The sequence below is a fragment of the Trichomycterus rosablanca genome, chromosome 10 (genome assembly GCF_030014385.1).
Source record: "Trichomycterus rosablanca isolate fTriRos1 chromosome 10, fTriRos1.hap1, whole genome shotgun sequence".
In the NCBI taxonomy this organism is placed as follows: domain Eukaryota; kingdom Metazoa; phylum Chordata; class Actinopteri; order Siluriformes; family Trichomycteridae; genus Trichomycterus; species Trichomycterus rosablanca.
Window position 1 is genome coordinate 20,032,288 of NC_085997.1, and position 16,791 is coordinate 20,049,078.

Consider the following 16,791-nt stretch of genomic DNA (forward strand, 5'->3'; position numbering starts at 1 on the left):
TAAAATAGTTTGGGGAGAATGCACTGTCCAAAAGGCAAGTCCATTTGTTCTAACATTACAGAAAAATAACATATCACAGCTGCTGTAAAAATGACAATAAAAATATATATATTTAAAGTTTCATGCTAAATTCTGGATGTTTTGTTGATTTTCTAAGTAACGCTATGTCCTTTACAGGGAATAAATGTTTAGATGTTTTATTGCATGATTACAGTTTTTTGCTAAATGTATGTATATTGGCAAATAGGTTGTGCAGAAAAAGGAAAATCAACAACAAAAAGAATGTGACAAGGTGTCCAAACTTTTGCATATAAATGCAAACATGTTAAAATGACAAGCTAATAGAGGATAATAGTAGACATTTGAACACCATATTAGTACACTTGCTCCTCACAGGCAATAACCTTTGTAATTAAAAGCCTCTTATAGGCTGCACTAAAACATCTAGATTCCAATACACTATGTTAATGTATTAGAATGGAAATCAATAAGCAGTGAGTTCTAAAGTGCATGTAATTTGCCGTGAAGACTCATGCTTTGATGCAACATTACATCACTCCATATCAGTCATCCAGTTACGCTACCGGTTATCTCAGTGCGTGTGTACAGAGTGTACTACTGTGTGTACGTGCATGATCAAGTGAGTGCCCTCTTACATATTTGTATTAAATTACAGCATGTCTGAAAGTGTAAATGAAACCATGAATTAGTAAATGTCCATTGATTCGCCAGGAGCATACTACAGCATCTCCTGTAGCCAGACTGTAGTATGATGCAATGTTGCATTATCCTGTGTGTGTCAGCATTTTATTACCAGCTCCAGCTCATCTGATGCAACTACAACAACCTAGTGAGATCTGTTTAGTGACTGTAATCCCAAACAAGTAATCTACTGCAAAAATAATATCAGTGGTTGGATTATATGGTGGCATATTTGTACATAATAATACATAATTACTACGTAATTAGTAAAAAGTATACATAAATATAAATGCATATATAACTATACATAAATATAAATGCACATATATTGCATATATTGTGTGACTGTGCCACCTGACTTTCTGTGTATGAATGATAGTAATTAAAAACACCAAAATGCACATCAAATTACAATTACAAAATTAGAAAATATGTATAAATAATGCCAAAACATAAGCTGATAGGCTTATAAAATGGATGTAATATATATTCATTAATAAGAATCCGAAATAAATCTCTTTATTGCATTAATGTTTGACAGCTTTACATTTGTAACTCTCAATTAACCATATGGAGTATAATAACAGTAAAAATTCTGTTCTTTAAATAATATTAAAGATACTTGATTTTGCAACATTACAGGTTTGGAAGAACAATTTCAAGTCAAAATCAAAATGTTCTGCTTAATTTAAAATAAAAATAGAGTGAAACTTTCATACTATCCAAAATGTTGTAAAAATAATTGTCAGTAGGTCACACTGATATTAAGCAACATTCACAAACACTTTACCAAGGGTGTCATCAAGTTATGAATACAGTTGTAGTGTCCAGTTCTTGTTTTGAGACAGTTTAAATGAAGCTTACTTTGTGGTCTACTGTGTTAGACTAATGTATGTGTCGCTCCTACATGCAGTTCAAGTTTGCTCGGGTTTAAGTTGGTTGATTCTCATTCCAGAATGCCTGTTTTTGTGGGACTGTTCAAGTGAGGGCTGGACAAACTGTTCTCACTGCGGTCAGCACAAACAACACAGCGCTGATAAACTACAACTATCTTATTAAGTTTTATTATATGATCATTTTAGATTTTATGAGCTGTACACTTTGTGTAGAGTTATAATGTGTGCAACTGGCTTTTCTGAAAGTCAGTGACATCTGAGTTAGTGGGGTAAAAAACATAGACAGTAGGATTTTGCTCTATACATTTCACGGTGTGAAACACCCCTTGGAACAGAATGTGCTGTACAGTCAGTTCCTCACTGGGCCTTGCTTTCATTCAGATGCAAAACATCAGGCAGGACACTTTGTCCCACAAAGCAAGTTTTACTGAGCTGGTTCAGGAAACACTGTGTAAACAAGCCTCAGTTAGCAGTGAGTTCTGCCCACTAACAACAGCCTCACCCGTCTGCTGCTTTTTCATTTATTAAATGATTTGAAATACTAAAAAATATGAACATTATATAAGAGGACATTTCTAAATTTGCTTGGTGTGTTAAAACTGTGTGTGTATTGAATGGTCTGCTTTAACTTTAAACTAAAGTATATACTTTAGGACAAGGAATGTGGGTTTAGTTACTCTTTCTCTGCACCCCCTCCTTTAACTTCTCCTGTTTCTACAGTCCCTGTAGCAGCTACTCTCTTGCTACCCTCTTGTGGGGGAGGAGAATCCCACAGACCACAGCAGTAAAATTAGTAGCGACTGCAGAAGTGTGGAACAAAGCAAAGCCTTTTTGAACCCAAAAACAAACAAACGGTTGCTTTAGTTTTTAAACAGTGCTGTTAAATGCATTACTTTAAAAGTGCCAGTCTATTGTAGGCCTTATGTGGAAATAGCATTTTTTTTGTACTCTACACTGTATATATACAGTGTATCACAAAAGTGAGTACACCCCTCACATTTCTGCAAATATTTCATTATATCTTTTCATGGGACAACACTATAGACATGAAACTTGGATATAACTTAGAGTAGTCAGTGTACAGCTTGTATAGCAGTGTAGATTTACTGTCTTCTGAAAATAACTCAACACACAGCCATTAATGTCTAAATAGCTGGCAACATCAGTGAGTATACCCCACAGTCATCATGTCCAAATTGTGCCCAAATGTGTCGTTGTCCCTCCCTGGTGTCATGTGTCAAGGTCCCAGGTGTAAATGGGGAGCAGGGCTGTTAAATTTGGTGTTTTGGGTACAATTCTCTCATACTGGACACTGGATATTCAACATGGCACCTCATGGCAAAGAACTCTCTGAGGATGTGAGAAATAGAATTGTTGCTCTCCACAAAGATGGCCTGGGCTATAAGAAGATTGCTAACACCCTGAAACTGAGCTACAGCATGGTGGCCAAGGTCATACAGCGGTTTTCCAGGACAGGTTCCACTCGGAACAGGCTTCGCCAGGGTCGACCAAAGAAGTTGAGTCCACATGTTCGGCGTCATATCCAGAGGTTGGCTTTAAAAAATAGACACATGAGTGCTGCCAGCATTGCTGCAGAGGTTGAAGACGTGGGAGGTCAGCCTGTCAGTGCTCAGACCATACGCCGCACACTGCATCAACTCGGTCTGCATGGTCGTCATCCCAGAAGGAAGCTGACGCACAAGAAAGCCCGCAAACAGTTTGCTGAAGACAAGCAGTCCAAGAACATGGATTACTGGAATGCCCTGTGGTCTGACGAGACCAAGATAAACTTGTTTGGCTCAGATGGTGTCCAGCATGTGTGGCGGCGCCCTGGTGAGAAGTACCAAGACAACTGTATCTTGCCTACAGTCAAGCATGGTGGTGGTAGCATCATGGTCTTGGGCTGCATGAGTGTTGCTGGCACTGGGGAGCTGCGGTTCATTGAGGGAAACATGAATTCCAACATGTACTGTGACATTCTGAAACAGAGCATGATCCCCTCCCTTCGAAAACTGGGCCTCATGGCAGTTTTCCAACAGGATAACGACCCCAAACACAACCTCCAAGATGACAACTGCCTTGCTGAGGAAGCTGAAGGTAAAGGTGATGGACTAAACCCAATTGAGCACCTGTGGCGCATCCTCAAGTGGAAGGTGGAGGAGTTCAAGGTGTCTAACATCCACCAGCTCCGTGATGTCATCATGGAGGAGTGGAAGAGGATTCCAGTAGCAACCTGTGCAGCTCTGGTGAATTCCATGCCCAGGAGGGTTAAGGCAGTGCTGGATAATAATGGTGGTCACACAAAATATTGACACTTTGGGCACAATTTGGACATGTTCACTGTGGGGTGTACTCACTTATGTTGCCAGCCATTTAGACATTAATGGCTGTGTGTTGAGTTATTTTCAGAAGACAGTAAATCTACACTGCTATACAAGTTGTACACTGACTACTCTAAGTTATATCCAAGTTTTATTTCTATAGTGTTGCCCCATGAAAAGATATAATAAAATATTTGCAGAAATGTGAGGGGTGTACTCACCTTTGTGATACACTGTATGTACAGGGGTTGGACAAAATAACTGAAACACCTGTCATTTTAGTGTGGGAGGTTTCATGGCTAAATTGGACCAGTCTGGTGGCCAATCTTCATTAATTGCACATTGCACCAGTAAGAGCAGAGTGTGAAGTTTCAATTAGCAGGGTAAGAGCACAGTTTTGCTCAAAATATTGCAATGCACACAACATTATGGGTGACATACCAGAGTTCAAAAGAGGACAAATTGTTGGTGCACGTCTTGCTGGCGCATCTGTGACCAAGACAGCAAGTCTTTGTGATGTATCAAGAGCCACGGTATCCAGGGTAATGTCAGCATACCACCAAGAAGGACAAACCACATCCAACAGGATTAACTGTGGACGCAAGAGGAAGCTGTCTGAAAGGGATGTTCGGGTGCTAACCCGGATTGTATCCAAAAAACATAAAATCACGGCTGCCCAAATCACGGCAGAGTTAAATGTGCACCTCAACTCTCCTGTTTCCACCAGAACTGTCCGTCGGGAGCTCCACAGGGTCAATATACACGGCCGGGCTGCTATAGCCAAACCTTTGGTCACTCGTGCCAATGCCAAACGTCGGTTTCAATGGTGCAAGGAGCGCAAATCTTGGGCTGTGGACAATGTGAAACATGTATTGTTCTCTGATGAGTCCACCTTTACTGTTTTCCCCACATCCGGGAGAGTTACGGTGTGGAGAAGCCCCAAAGAAGCGTACCACCCAGACTGTTGCATGCACAGAGTGAAGCATGGGGGTGGATCAGTGATGGTTTGGGCTGCCATATCATGGCATTCCCTTGGCCCAATACTTGTGCTAGATGGGCGCGTCACTGCCAAGGACTACCGAACCATTCTGGAGGACCATGTGCATCCAATGGCGGTGCCGTGTATCAGGATGACAATGCACCAATACACACAGCAAGACTGGTGAAAGATTGGTTTGATGAACATGAAAGTGAAGTTGAACATCTCCCATGGCCTGCACAGTCACCAGATCTAAATATTATTGAGCCACTTTGGGGTGTTTTGGAGAAGCGAGTCAGGAAACGTTTTCCTCCACCAGCATCACGTAGTGACCTGGCCACTATCCTGCAAGAAGAATGGCTTAAAATCCCTCTGACCACTGTGCAGGACTTGTATATGTCATTTCCAAGACTAATTGACGCTGTATTGGCCGCAAAAAGAGGCCCTACACCATACTAATAAATTATTGTGGTCTAAAACCAGGTGTTTCAGTTTCATTGTCCAACCCCTGTATATGTATATATATATGACAAATTAAAGCATTCTGTTCTATTCTACGTCAACATGAGTGACGTAGAATAGTCAAGTGTTTGAACTTTTAAAAATAGACAATCATGTCCCATGTATTTACATTGATAGTATTAAGTACACACAAAGACAGTAACAACAAGAATCTGTGATATGTTCATTCCTGAACCTTTATTTACCTTACAGAAGTGCAAAAAATGTGTTTATGTTTTCACTGACCAACTGGATCAGATTTCGAATTGGAACACTGCAATACACTCAAAGTAAATCATAGATTATTCATGTTTTCAAATCACATCGGTCCATCCGAGCCAAGTGGCTTCTGCTGTGCACTGTAGCCTTAACTTGCATTTGTAGATTCAGCAATCTGTGCTGTGAATACTGACAAAGGTTTTCCAAATTAGTTTTAAACCCATGTTTATTACAGAAACAAGCTGGTTTTCAGATTTTTCAGGTCATATAAGTTGAAGAAAATGTTATTTTCATGTTTGAAATATGCCAAAAATGTCAGCTTCTTCCAGATATGTTTGCATACATGGTATGATCTACAAAGTAGGTCAAGTTCACTGGTATATTTACATTATAAAATCAAGTTAAACTGTCAAAATGTTCAAAGAACCTCAGTTAGGACTGTAACCTACACAGCAGTTCAGCACCCATAATTTAATAAAGAAAACACATTTATAAATATATGTTGTGGAAAAAGTATTAATGGTATTAATTCATTGTAAATAATTATAAGCCACAACAATGTTAGCTATGAAGTTGTGAAACCCAGCAGCTGTTCAATTGGCTTATATTTCCACTCGTCTGCCTCCAGCTCCTCCACCAGGCTGGCTAACTTTTCCATACGAGAAACCTGTTGATCTGAAACAGTAGAGCACACTTAAGTAAAGATGTATGCAGCACTTATTAAACAGAACACTGTTTTTTAGGCAGCATCCATCATCAATCAAGTATGAAAATCTTCCAAAGCTGCCCTAACCTAAAGCTAAAAAGTACAACGAAGGTGCACTACACTACGGAGTGGACCATTTTAAACAAACTAAAAACAATTCAAAGTTTATTAAAAAGTTATTAGGTGTATTGAAATAGGAAATTATCAAACTGTGCTGGACTTCAGTGCCTCATGCGCACCTCTCTGTAGTAGAGAAGGCTTAAAATAGTTTATACACGATGCCAAAATAATCATGTGCTCTTGAAAAAACAATTTGACCATGCTTCTGCTCCGACTATGTATTAACTTTATTTAATTTCCATGATTTATATTTTGATCAGGGTTGTGGTGGGTCCAGCCTTCCCAGAATCACTGGGTGCAAAGCATTAACACAACCTGGACACTGCATGTACACTCCTCACCGGCCCAGTGGGGATTCTAACCCCAATTGTTATGAAAAACAATGTTAAACCAGTAAGATTATTTAGCAATGAGGTATAGGGAAAGCGTGTAATGATCAATCTGTCAAAAACCTGAATTTACAGCTATAGTTTTATCTACATAACCCTAGTAGCACCAGGTTCCAATGCAAAACTGAAAAGACAAACATTGGACAATAATAGTATAAATAAATGCCCTGGCTGGACAACTACGACTAGAGTAACTGTAAATGTAATTTTAATCCCAATTTTGATCAACTATTACTTTACGTTCTGTCTTTTTGTTAAATAAAGTTTAAAAATGTGACTTACCATGCTTCACCTGTTTTAGTGTTGATGCCACTTGATAACTGAATACTGATTCACAAAGAAATCTGTCTGAGCCATCTGAAAAGGTAAAAGGAAAAAAAATATGAATGTGACAAAACTATTTTGTGTATTGGGATGAGACGGGTGTAACTAATGAAGTAAACTAATTCTTGTTCTTATGCAACAACCCTGTATTGAATGCAAATTAGTGTCTTAAGTAATTAATGTCTTATTTAACATCTTAAACACAACAAGGCCTGAACTGGCCTGTTTTTCCACTTTTGCAGTGTGCCATTTAAAGCCCCCACTAACCCCAATGCTTCTGAGTCTAAACCCCGTTAAGTACTTTAACCACAGCATGTGCCAATTTAGGCAACAGAACTAGGACTAGGGTTGTTTTTTCCTTGTTAATGGCCCCTGATCTTTCTGAATCCAATAACTCAGACTGTTGGAAATGCATGTCCCCATGTGGATAAATGACCCAGACATTTTAGACCCTAAAAACAAAAAAGTCTGTTGTTGTCTAGAAGTGGTATGGCTTGGAGAAAGCACTCCAAAAACAGAGTCCTGAGCCCCTACCCCCTGCAGCTATGACAGTCTCCACACCTTTGTACAAAATTTTGGTGAACGTCTGCGAGAACTGATGCTCTTTCGGATTTGAGAGGCAGTTGATGATAGATAAGAAGGCCTGGCTCATGATTCCAATTCATCTTAAAAATGTTCAGTGGGGTTGAGTTCAGGGCTCTGTACAGGCTGTTGAAGTTCTCCCACACAAAACCAGGTCTGTATAGGCTTTGCTTTGTGCACAGGGGTATAGCCAGGTTGAAACAGGAAAGGGTCTTCCCTAAACTGTTGCCACAAAGCATATTATTTATTTTATGTAATTGACCCATATAACAAAAAACCAACCTGTCAATATACTGTGCCGATAATTGTTCAAATAAAGCATGCCACATAGCTATAAGATAAATAATCCTTGTTTTAGAAAAAAAGTTGGGTCTTTTTCACATTTACAGTTTTAGCATTAGGCGGACGCTTTAATTCAAAGCAGCTTACAATTGTAAGTGAATACAATTTAAGCATTGGCAACATAGAAGTAATGAGACTTGACACCCAAGTCCAATACCTCACCTACTACACTTCCATTGATGTATGTTATTAATGATTATATTATTTAAATGTTAAATGCTTTTTGATTCAATTTTTACATGATATTTACATGCTTTTACTTGAGAAATTGTTTTTAATGAGTAATATTAATTTTAAATTCAGTAAAAATACCTTCCATCATCTCTCCAGCTCCTTTAGGGTATGTGTAGAGAACTTTTCTAGGTGGAATGAGTTCTGATGCACTAAAGCCAGATCCAGTGACGGAGCTCCCACTAACACCTCCGGCGGAGGAGGACGAAGAAGAAGCTGCTGCCATTTGGCTTGTAGTGCTGGCTCAAGAAATGTAGGCGTATCTGTGGGAAAATAGTACCTGAGTACATAAATGGAGCTCATTACATAGGCTATGACATACTAGTTTCTGCAGTCATGCTCGGTAAAATTTTTTAAACAAGCTTAAAATAACAGCTATTACACCCTATTAAGCTCAAGGTCTTCTGTATTAGCATTCCATTTTTCAGTAGGTTTTCTCATCTTGAAAGGGAAATTATGTATATTAATTGACTTCGTTTTGCATTTACAAACTTAAATAACAAACTTCAAATAAAATGGCTTTTTATTGTTTAACAAGAACACCAGACTGACTAATTTATACATCTGTCGTCCTTCCTCTGGAGGGTAACACCCAAATGGTGCAGCAAGATCATATTGGTTTGCCTAATTTTTATTTGGCCTGAGTGAATTTATAAAAATAACATCCATGTACTTCTCCAAGAAGTACATTAGTTATCAGTGTAGCCGCCTACAAAGATCTTAGGTATAAAACAATGTCCATTATCCTCATGTTCGTAGAGACTTTGGTTTACTCCTGTATATTGGCTATCTTGCCAGTGTGCCTTCCACCTGATCCTAATGTGCCTAGGGATGTGCAGTAATCCAACCAACAAGTAATACAATGCAAAAACAAATGCTACATAATAAACAGTACAGACATATACTTAAGCTGCTATAAATGTGAACAGTCCTGGGTAGAAAATGGGCCAAAACTAAAATTGCACTAATTTTTAAGGACAAGCCAGAAGATAATTGGACAGTTTTTCCTCCCAGACATGTGTTGGTTTGAGTTTTAAACATTTTAATTTTTTATGACTTCCTCTCTGTGTAGATGAAGACTATTTAAGTGAATTTAACTTAAACTTATTCATGCACTGTCTGATTCACCACCGCTTTATCCTGTTAAAAGATGTGGTGGGTCCAATTCACTGGGTGAAAGGCAGGAAACACTGCAGACAGGTCACCAGTCCATCACAGGTCAAACATTTACATTTTTGGCATTTAGCAGATGATTTTATCCAAAGCGACTTACAGTACTGACAGTAGTTATTGTGTAAGTAATTGAAGGTTAACAGTGGCAACCTGGCAGTGGTGGGGTTCGAACCAGCGACGTTTCGATTACTAATCCAGTACCTTAACCTACAACTGCCTACAACATACAAACATTCAGTCACACACAGGGGGACTTTCCAATCTCCAATTAACATCTATGGTATCTCCAATTATCCTGACTGCATGACATGGGGAGAACATGCAAACTCCACACAGAAAGGACCCAGACCGCTCCACCTGGGAGTCCACGACCTTCATGCTGTGCGGCGACAGTGCTGCCCTCCAAACCATTGTGCCACCCCTAGTTAAATTCCAATATGCAAAAACTGGCACAGGTCTTAGGAGTGCATTTTCTTAGTTCTCACCAATGACTTTTTGGATAAACCTTTTGATAATAAGTTTTTATACGTATAGTAGCACTACGGGCACCTGTGTTTACATGTGGTGTATGGTTAAGGTGCTAGATGGGGGACTATGGCAGACATCCCAAGTCTCCCGGAAGTTCCGGGAGTCTCCCGCATATACATAGCGGCTCCCTGATGCCCGCAAGTCAGATAAAATCTCCCGGAATCTAGAACGAGCAGCCAAGAGCGACACAAACACACACACACGCACGCAGGCGACACAGACTTTATTCCCGATCGTGTATTAACTCCGTTATCTGATATACAATCTAGCGCACTGTGTAGGAAACATAAATCAATTGTCTAATATACTGTCTAGTGCACTATGTAGGGATCATAAATCATCATCTAGTTATACTTTCTAGTGCACTATGTAGTGAACATGAATGCATTATCTAATACACTATCTAGTGCACTATGTAGGAAAAATAAATCCGTGATCTGATATACAATCTAGTGCACTGTGTAGGGAACATAAACCAATAGTCTAATTCACTATCTAGTGCACTACGTAGGGAACATAAATTCATATCTAAAATACTATCTAGTGCACTATGTAGGGAACATAAATCCGTTATCTGATATACAGTTTAGTGCACTATGTAGGGAACCTAAATCTGTTAACTAATACGCTACCTAAAGCACTATGTAAGAAACATAAGTCTATTATCTAGTACACTATCTAGTGCACTAAGTAAGGAACAAATTATCTTCTAATATACAATCTAGTGCACTATGTAGTGAACATAAATCTATTATTTTTCACACTATCTAGTGCACTATGTAGTACACATTAATGTGTTTGTGACGCGAACAGTTAGCAGCTCCTAAAAGTTCTGTTATCACCCATACCCCTTGTTGTGTGGGAGATATTTTTTAGCTTTTTCCCCCTTGTCCGGGGGTACCTCCCTGAAATGAGTTTTTGCAACTTGGGATGTCTGCTATGGTGGTGGGATTCAGAGAGTACTGGATTGTTTAATGTTTAGGAACTACTACTCATCTACGTTATTAGCATAACTGAGCTAACTAAAAACAGATAGCAAGTGAGCTGTTTTTTTCTGGGTTACATCTTAAACTGCAAAAGTAAGGTCACAGATAGCGTGCATACATAGTAAAAACTCAATTACACAAGTACACACTATTTAGTCATGTATCGCGCTGTTTGAGACGAAACCGTAGTTGTAACAGGCTAATATTTATCAAGCTAGCGAAGTAGTAGGCGTATTTGCGTTTATTTAAACAGACCAAAAATATTTATCATACTTTACTAAGGTTTTTTTTTAATAGAAAAGTTAGAAATGCTCAGACATCGCCTTAAATATTTGTGTAACTAAAATATCAGAAAGTGAGCAATTATAAAACCGTACCTATCTGTTTTGTTTTCCTTATACTGCTGCTACTTCTCACACGATCTCCCTGCATCAGCAAGACAGCGACATCTGTAGATCCGGAGTAAGCGGCTTATCTTAAAATAAGGCCTTCATGAGCTGAAAAACGAGTTTTATCCCGGTCAAGGTCGAGGTGGTGCGTCCAGTGCTTATTACTAAGCACATGGGCGTAAATACACCTTACTTGGATATAGATAGGTTAGCTTTCACAGTGGGGAAAAACCGCGGATACTAATTTTGAAAGAAAACAGGACTACAACTAAACATGTTTAGAGTAAAATCAAGACACATACGTTTGAATTTAATGTCTGTTAGCTCAAAAATACCATTACCTCAAACATTTTTAATATGCTGTGGTAAAGGATTTTGTCCACACATTGTTCGGTGTGGGGTGGCATTGATGTTTTGCAACACTACACTACCCAGCTAGCAAGATAGATCTGGGCCGATTCCGGCTCCGGTTAGGCAGTGGCTGCATGTCGGCTGACTGAGACTCAAAGCAACTTTTTTAATCCAATATAATAGTTGTATATGTATGTGTAAAATTATTTTACAGTCGCTTGATAAGCTTGTTTGACTTGAACCAGATGTACGTACGCTAAACAATGATAACTGTTTATAACAATGATAACTGGCAAGTGATTTTTAACTATTACCTTAACGTTAATACATGGTGGTGTCAGATAGAATCAGTTCACTACTTCAATACGAAAGGTTCCCTGAACGCATGCGCGAGGAGCCTCGCGCACTTAGTTCAGTTTAAATAAGAAAACCGTTATCTTTTACACTTATTCACTGAGGATTTTAAGGTAACGTTAACTGCTGCTGTTTAGGACTAAAAACATACTAAAACATTATATTAAACATTATATTAATACTGTAGTAACAGAACAATATATACAATATTAGTTTTTGTTTTCATTCCAGAATTACAGATCAGTGTCAGGAGGCAGGAGATCAGCAGTCAATTATGGCAGGACAAAACATTTTTATAATAAATAAAAATACTTGAAATAAAATATTGAAAAATGTGTTTTGGTGTACATTTGTTTTTTTCTGTTACTGTTTTAATTGTACTCTATTATTATTATTACTTATAATTATAATAAAGTATATATATATATATATATATATATATATATATATATATATATATATATATATATATATATATACAGTGTATCACAAAAGTGAGTACACCCCTCACATTTCTGCAAATATTTTATTATATCTTTTCATGGGACAACACTATAGAAATAAAACTTGGATATAACTTAGAGTAGTCAGTGTACAACTTGTATAGCAGTGTAGATTTACTGTCTTCTGAAAATAACTCAACACATAAGTGAGTACACCCCACAGTGAACATGTCCAAATTGTGCCCAAAGTGTCAATATTTTGTGTGACCACCATTATTATCCAGCACTGCCTTAACCCTCCTGGGCATGGAATTCACCAGAGCTGCACAGGTTGCTACTGGAATCCTCTTCCACTCCTCCATGATGACATCACGGAGCTGGTGGATGTTAGACACCTTGAACTCCTCCACCTTCCACTTGAGGATGCCCCACAGGTGCTCAATTGGGTTTAGTCCATCACCTTTACCTTCAGCTTCCTCAGCAAGGCAGTTGTCATCTTGGAGGTTGTGTTTGGGGTCGTTATCCTGTTGGAAAACTGCCATGAGGCCCAGTTTTCGAAGGGAGGGGATCATGCTCTGTTTCAGAATGTCACAGTACATGTTGGAATTCATGTTTCCCTCAATGAACCGCAGCTCCCCAGTGCCAGCAACACTCATGCAGCCCAAGACCATGATGCTACCACCACCATGCTTGACTGTAGGCAAGATACAGTTGTCTTGGTACTTCTCACCAGGGCGCCGCCACACATGCTGGACACCATCTGAGCCAAACAAGTTTATCTTGGTCTCGTCAGACCACAGGGCATTCCAGTAATCCATGTTCTTGGACTGCTTGTTTTCAGCAAACTGTTTGCTGGCTTTCTTGTGCGTCAGCTTCCTTCTGGGATGACGACCATGCAGACCGAGTTGATGCAGTGTGCGGCGTATGGTCTGAGCACTGACAGGCTGACCTCCCACGTCTTCAACCTCTGCAGCAATGCTGGCAGCACTCATGTGTCTATTTTTTAAAGCCAACCTCTGGATATGACGCCGAACACGTGGACTCAACTTCTTTGGTCGACCCTGGCGAAGCCTGTTCCGAGTGGAACCTGTCCTGGAAAACCACTGTATGACCTTGGCCACCATGCTGTAGCTCAGTTTCAGGGTGTTAGCAATCTTCTTACAGCCCAGGCCATCTTTGTGGAGAGCAACAATTCTATTTCTCACATCCTCAGAGAGTTCTTTGCCATGAGGTGCCTTGTTGAATATCCAGTGGCCAGTATGAGAGAATTGTACCCAAAACACCAAATTTAACAGCCCTGCTCCCCATTTATACCTGGGACCTTGACACATGACACCAGGGAGGGACAACGACACATTTGGGCACAATTTGGACATGTTCACTGTGGGGTGTACTCACTTATGTTGCCAGCCATTTAGACATTAATGGCTGTGTGTTGAGTTATTTTCAGAAGACAGTAAATCTACACTGCTATACAAGTTGTACACTGACTACTCTAAGTTATATCCAAGTTTCATGTCTATAGTGTTGTCCCATGAAAAGATATAATGAAATATTTGCAGAAATGTGAGGGGTGTACTCACTTTTGTGATACACTGTGTATATATATATATATATATATATATATATATATATATATATATATATATATATATATATATATATATTACAGAGTATTTTCATAGCAATAAGAAGCAAGAACAGTTGTAGTCCCAGTGACCATTAAAGGTTACATATGGCTGGGGAAAGCCTTTTAAAAATCTACTGCAGGCCAGAACTGGGCCATATTTGGCCCGATAATGGCTGTTCTGGCTAGCAGGTGGTTAAGTGCTGGTATATTGCTGGCAGTCATGGCTGGGATCCGGGCAGCCGTATAAGGGCCACAATCTAACTGTCATTCATTTTGACACCGGGCCAGATCCGGCTGCCGGATGTGGGCCGACACAAAAAGTTCCGGCATGCCGGAACACAGAACTGGGCCATACATTTTTTGCTAGCTGAGTATGCTGTTGAGATAAGTGCAACAGGTCTACGTGTGTATTAAAGCCTGAACCAGTGGTGTAACTAGGAGCTCATGGGCCCTAGTGCCCCCCTGTAGTTACGCCCCTGGCCTGAACCACCATGTCTGTGCTGTTCATGCATTTGGTAAACATGCTGCTTTTATGTATTTTTATCATGACTTAAGTAAGTTGAACATTTAAAGGTCCTGCTAAATGGCCCAACAGCAGCTTGGTAGTTTTGAGCTCTCAGGGTTTCAGTTAAAGGTTAAAATCCTTTAAAGTCTATGAGAGGGTGGCACGGTGGCTCAGTGGGTAGCACTGTCGCCTCACAGCAAGAAGGTCCTGGGTTCGATCCCCAGGTGGGGTGACCCGGGTCCTTTCTGTGTGGAGTTTGCATGTTCTCCCACAGTCCAAAGACATGCAAGTGAGGTAAATTGGAGATACAAAATTGTCCATGACTGCGTTTGATATTGAACTTGTGAACTGATGAATCTTGTGTAATGAGTAACTACTGTTAGTCTGTTTCTGTCATGAATGTAACCAAAGTGTGTAAAACATGACAATAAAGTCCTAATAATGGTGTGTAGACAAAGTGGGATAAGTTGTACATACTTTATGCATATATTTGGAGAGTAGACTTTTTAGTTATTGATCTAGGTCAGGGGTGTCAAACTCACGGCCCGCGGGCCAGATCCGGCCCGCCGCGTCATTTGATCCGGCCCGCGAGAGCTTAAACGACTGTATGATTGTTGTGATGGTTCGAGTCGTTACAGAGACGCGCTTATAATTTAATGCGCTCCTGCGCCTTTAAGAGGCAACGTGACATCGTAGTCATGGCAACTAACTTTAACCTTTGCTAAGAAGCCATGTGACTTTTACGGCAAAAGAACGTGGGGTAGCGTAGTCAGTAATGTAAACAATAATAAATAAATACAAATAATTATATTGCAATATAATACCCAAGCATTGTCTGTAAGTACTGTAGTGGCGTTTATATTCTCAGTTGTTAGTAAATGTTTAGTGAGTATATCACAGCATTTTAGTTACAAATTTACCGTAATTAAATACTGTTGTTACCGTTACTATAGCAATTAGTATCTTTATACACAATTTTAACTCGTTATTTTACGTTTGGTTAAATCTCATATTGTACCAGATGTAACACTTGACTACAGCTGTGTGCTTTTACTGTATTAGGTTCTTTATTGTTTTTATTGTTTGTATTTTTACTTCATTTTGATGCGCACAGTGTATCACACAGCTGGGGAGCAAATAAACCGACTGTATTCTGAAGAGAGCTGTCTGTCTGTCTGTCTGTCTGTCTGTCTGTCTGTCTGTCTGTCTAGCTGAGAAAGGGGGATTAACTATTAGTGAGGGCAGAATGATTGTCTTAAAAATACACTGTAAAATCCTAAACAAACTGCATCTTTCAAAATATATGCTGATTTTGTGACCTACAAAGTGACACATCCCGCCAGTAGATGATGTTACACATATTTACACATGATCCTAAAATGTACAAGAAGATAAGTAAGAAAATTAAGCATAAGGAGGAAATGTAATGAAAGTGAAAACAAGTTTGTGCTTCAGGAAGAGAAACCGGTGCGTCTCTTGTGTTATGAGGCCGTGTCTGTGGTAAAGGAGGACAATATAAAGTAAGTAAGTAAGTAAGTAAATTTTATTTATAAAGCACTCTTAAAACAACTTACGTTGACCAAAGTGCTGTACATCGAATAAGCATACATAACACAACATTATATTAAAAAAGTAAGAACCAAATAAAAATACAGAGTAAGAGACAAAATAAAACAAATACAAATAGACTAAACAATTAAAATTAACACAGCTCCTCACTGTTCAAATGCCAGCTTATAAAGGTATGTTTTTAGGAGTGATTTAAAAATATAAATGCAGAATTCAGCCTCCAAGAAAAACAGCAATGTGACTGCAATCACAGCAGGATACGTTACAATCGGCCCTTTGAGGGCCACCATAATGCTGATGTGGCCCTCGGTGAAAATGAGTTTGACACCCCTGATCTAGGTAAAACACCAGGCAAACCAACAAGCTTTACAACAGTCTACAGGCAGAGTTAAAGAAGTCGTGGAAACCTTTAAGAAACAAGATTTATGATCAAATGTTTGTAAGTAAAACAGCATATTTATTTTTAAATCGTTTTCTTTAACTGTAAAAGGCAATAACATGTAGACCAGTGCTCATTTAAAACAGATGCTTAAGACTACTCTATACTCCAG

The 16,791-nt window shown here is 39.2% G+C and overlaps 1 protein-coding gene and 1 long non-coding RNA gene across 3 annotated transcripts; one reads left to right on the forward strand and one right to left on the reverse strand.

Annotated features, from left to right (window-relative positions):
* Window positions 1-5,571: 5,571 nt before the first annotated feature.
* On the reverse strand, window positions 5,572-12,071 carry anapc16 (anaphase promoting complex subunit 16). 2 transcript variants are annotated; one of them, XM_063003670.1, is made up of 5 exons: window positions 12,054-12,071; window positions 11,377-11,448; window positions 8,394-8,575; window positions 7,116-7,190; window positions 5,572-6,293 (listed from the first exon to the last, which is right to left on the reverse strand). In XM_063003670.1, the coding sequence occupies exons 3-5, from the start codon at window positions 8,536-8,538 to the stop codon at window positions 6,184-6,186; spliced, it is 330 nt and encodes a 109-aa protein (XP_062859740.1). In that variant the 5' UTR covers window positions 8,539-8,575; window positions 11,377-11,448; window positions 12,054-12,071; the 3' UTR covers window positions 5,572-6,183. The 2 variants fall into 2 exon arrangements, with proteins under 2 accessions (XP_062859740.1, XP_062859739.1); XM_063003669.1 differs by lacking the exon at window positions 12,054-12,071 and having other exon boundaries at window positions 11,377-11,606.
* LOC134321834 (uncharacterized) lies at window positions 11,369-12,430 on the forward strand. The gene is made up of 2 exons (XR_010013926.1): window positions 11,369-11,461; window positions 12,325-12,430. It is a non-coding gene; the product is annotated as an uncharacterized LOC134321834 (long non-coding RNA).
* Window positions 12,431-16,791: the final 4,361 nt, after the last annotated feature.

What these genes read in the sequence shown, in the direction of transcription:
- anapc16 (XM_063003670.1), bottom strand. Translation starts at nt 8,538, where the DNA reads ATGGCAGCAGCTTCTTCTTCGTCCTCCTCCGCCGGAGGTGTTAGTGGG. An exon ending in AGCTGGAGAGATGATGGAAG is followed by an intron (nt 7,191 to 8,393) that starts GTATTTTTACTG and finishes TTACCTTTTCAG; the next exon opens with ATGGCTCAGACAGATTTCTT. An exon ending in ACTAAAACAGGTGAAGCATG is followed by an intron (nt 6,294 to 7,115) that starts GTAAGTCACATT and finishes CTACTGTTTCAG; the next exon opens with ATCAACAGGTTTCTCGTATG.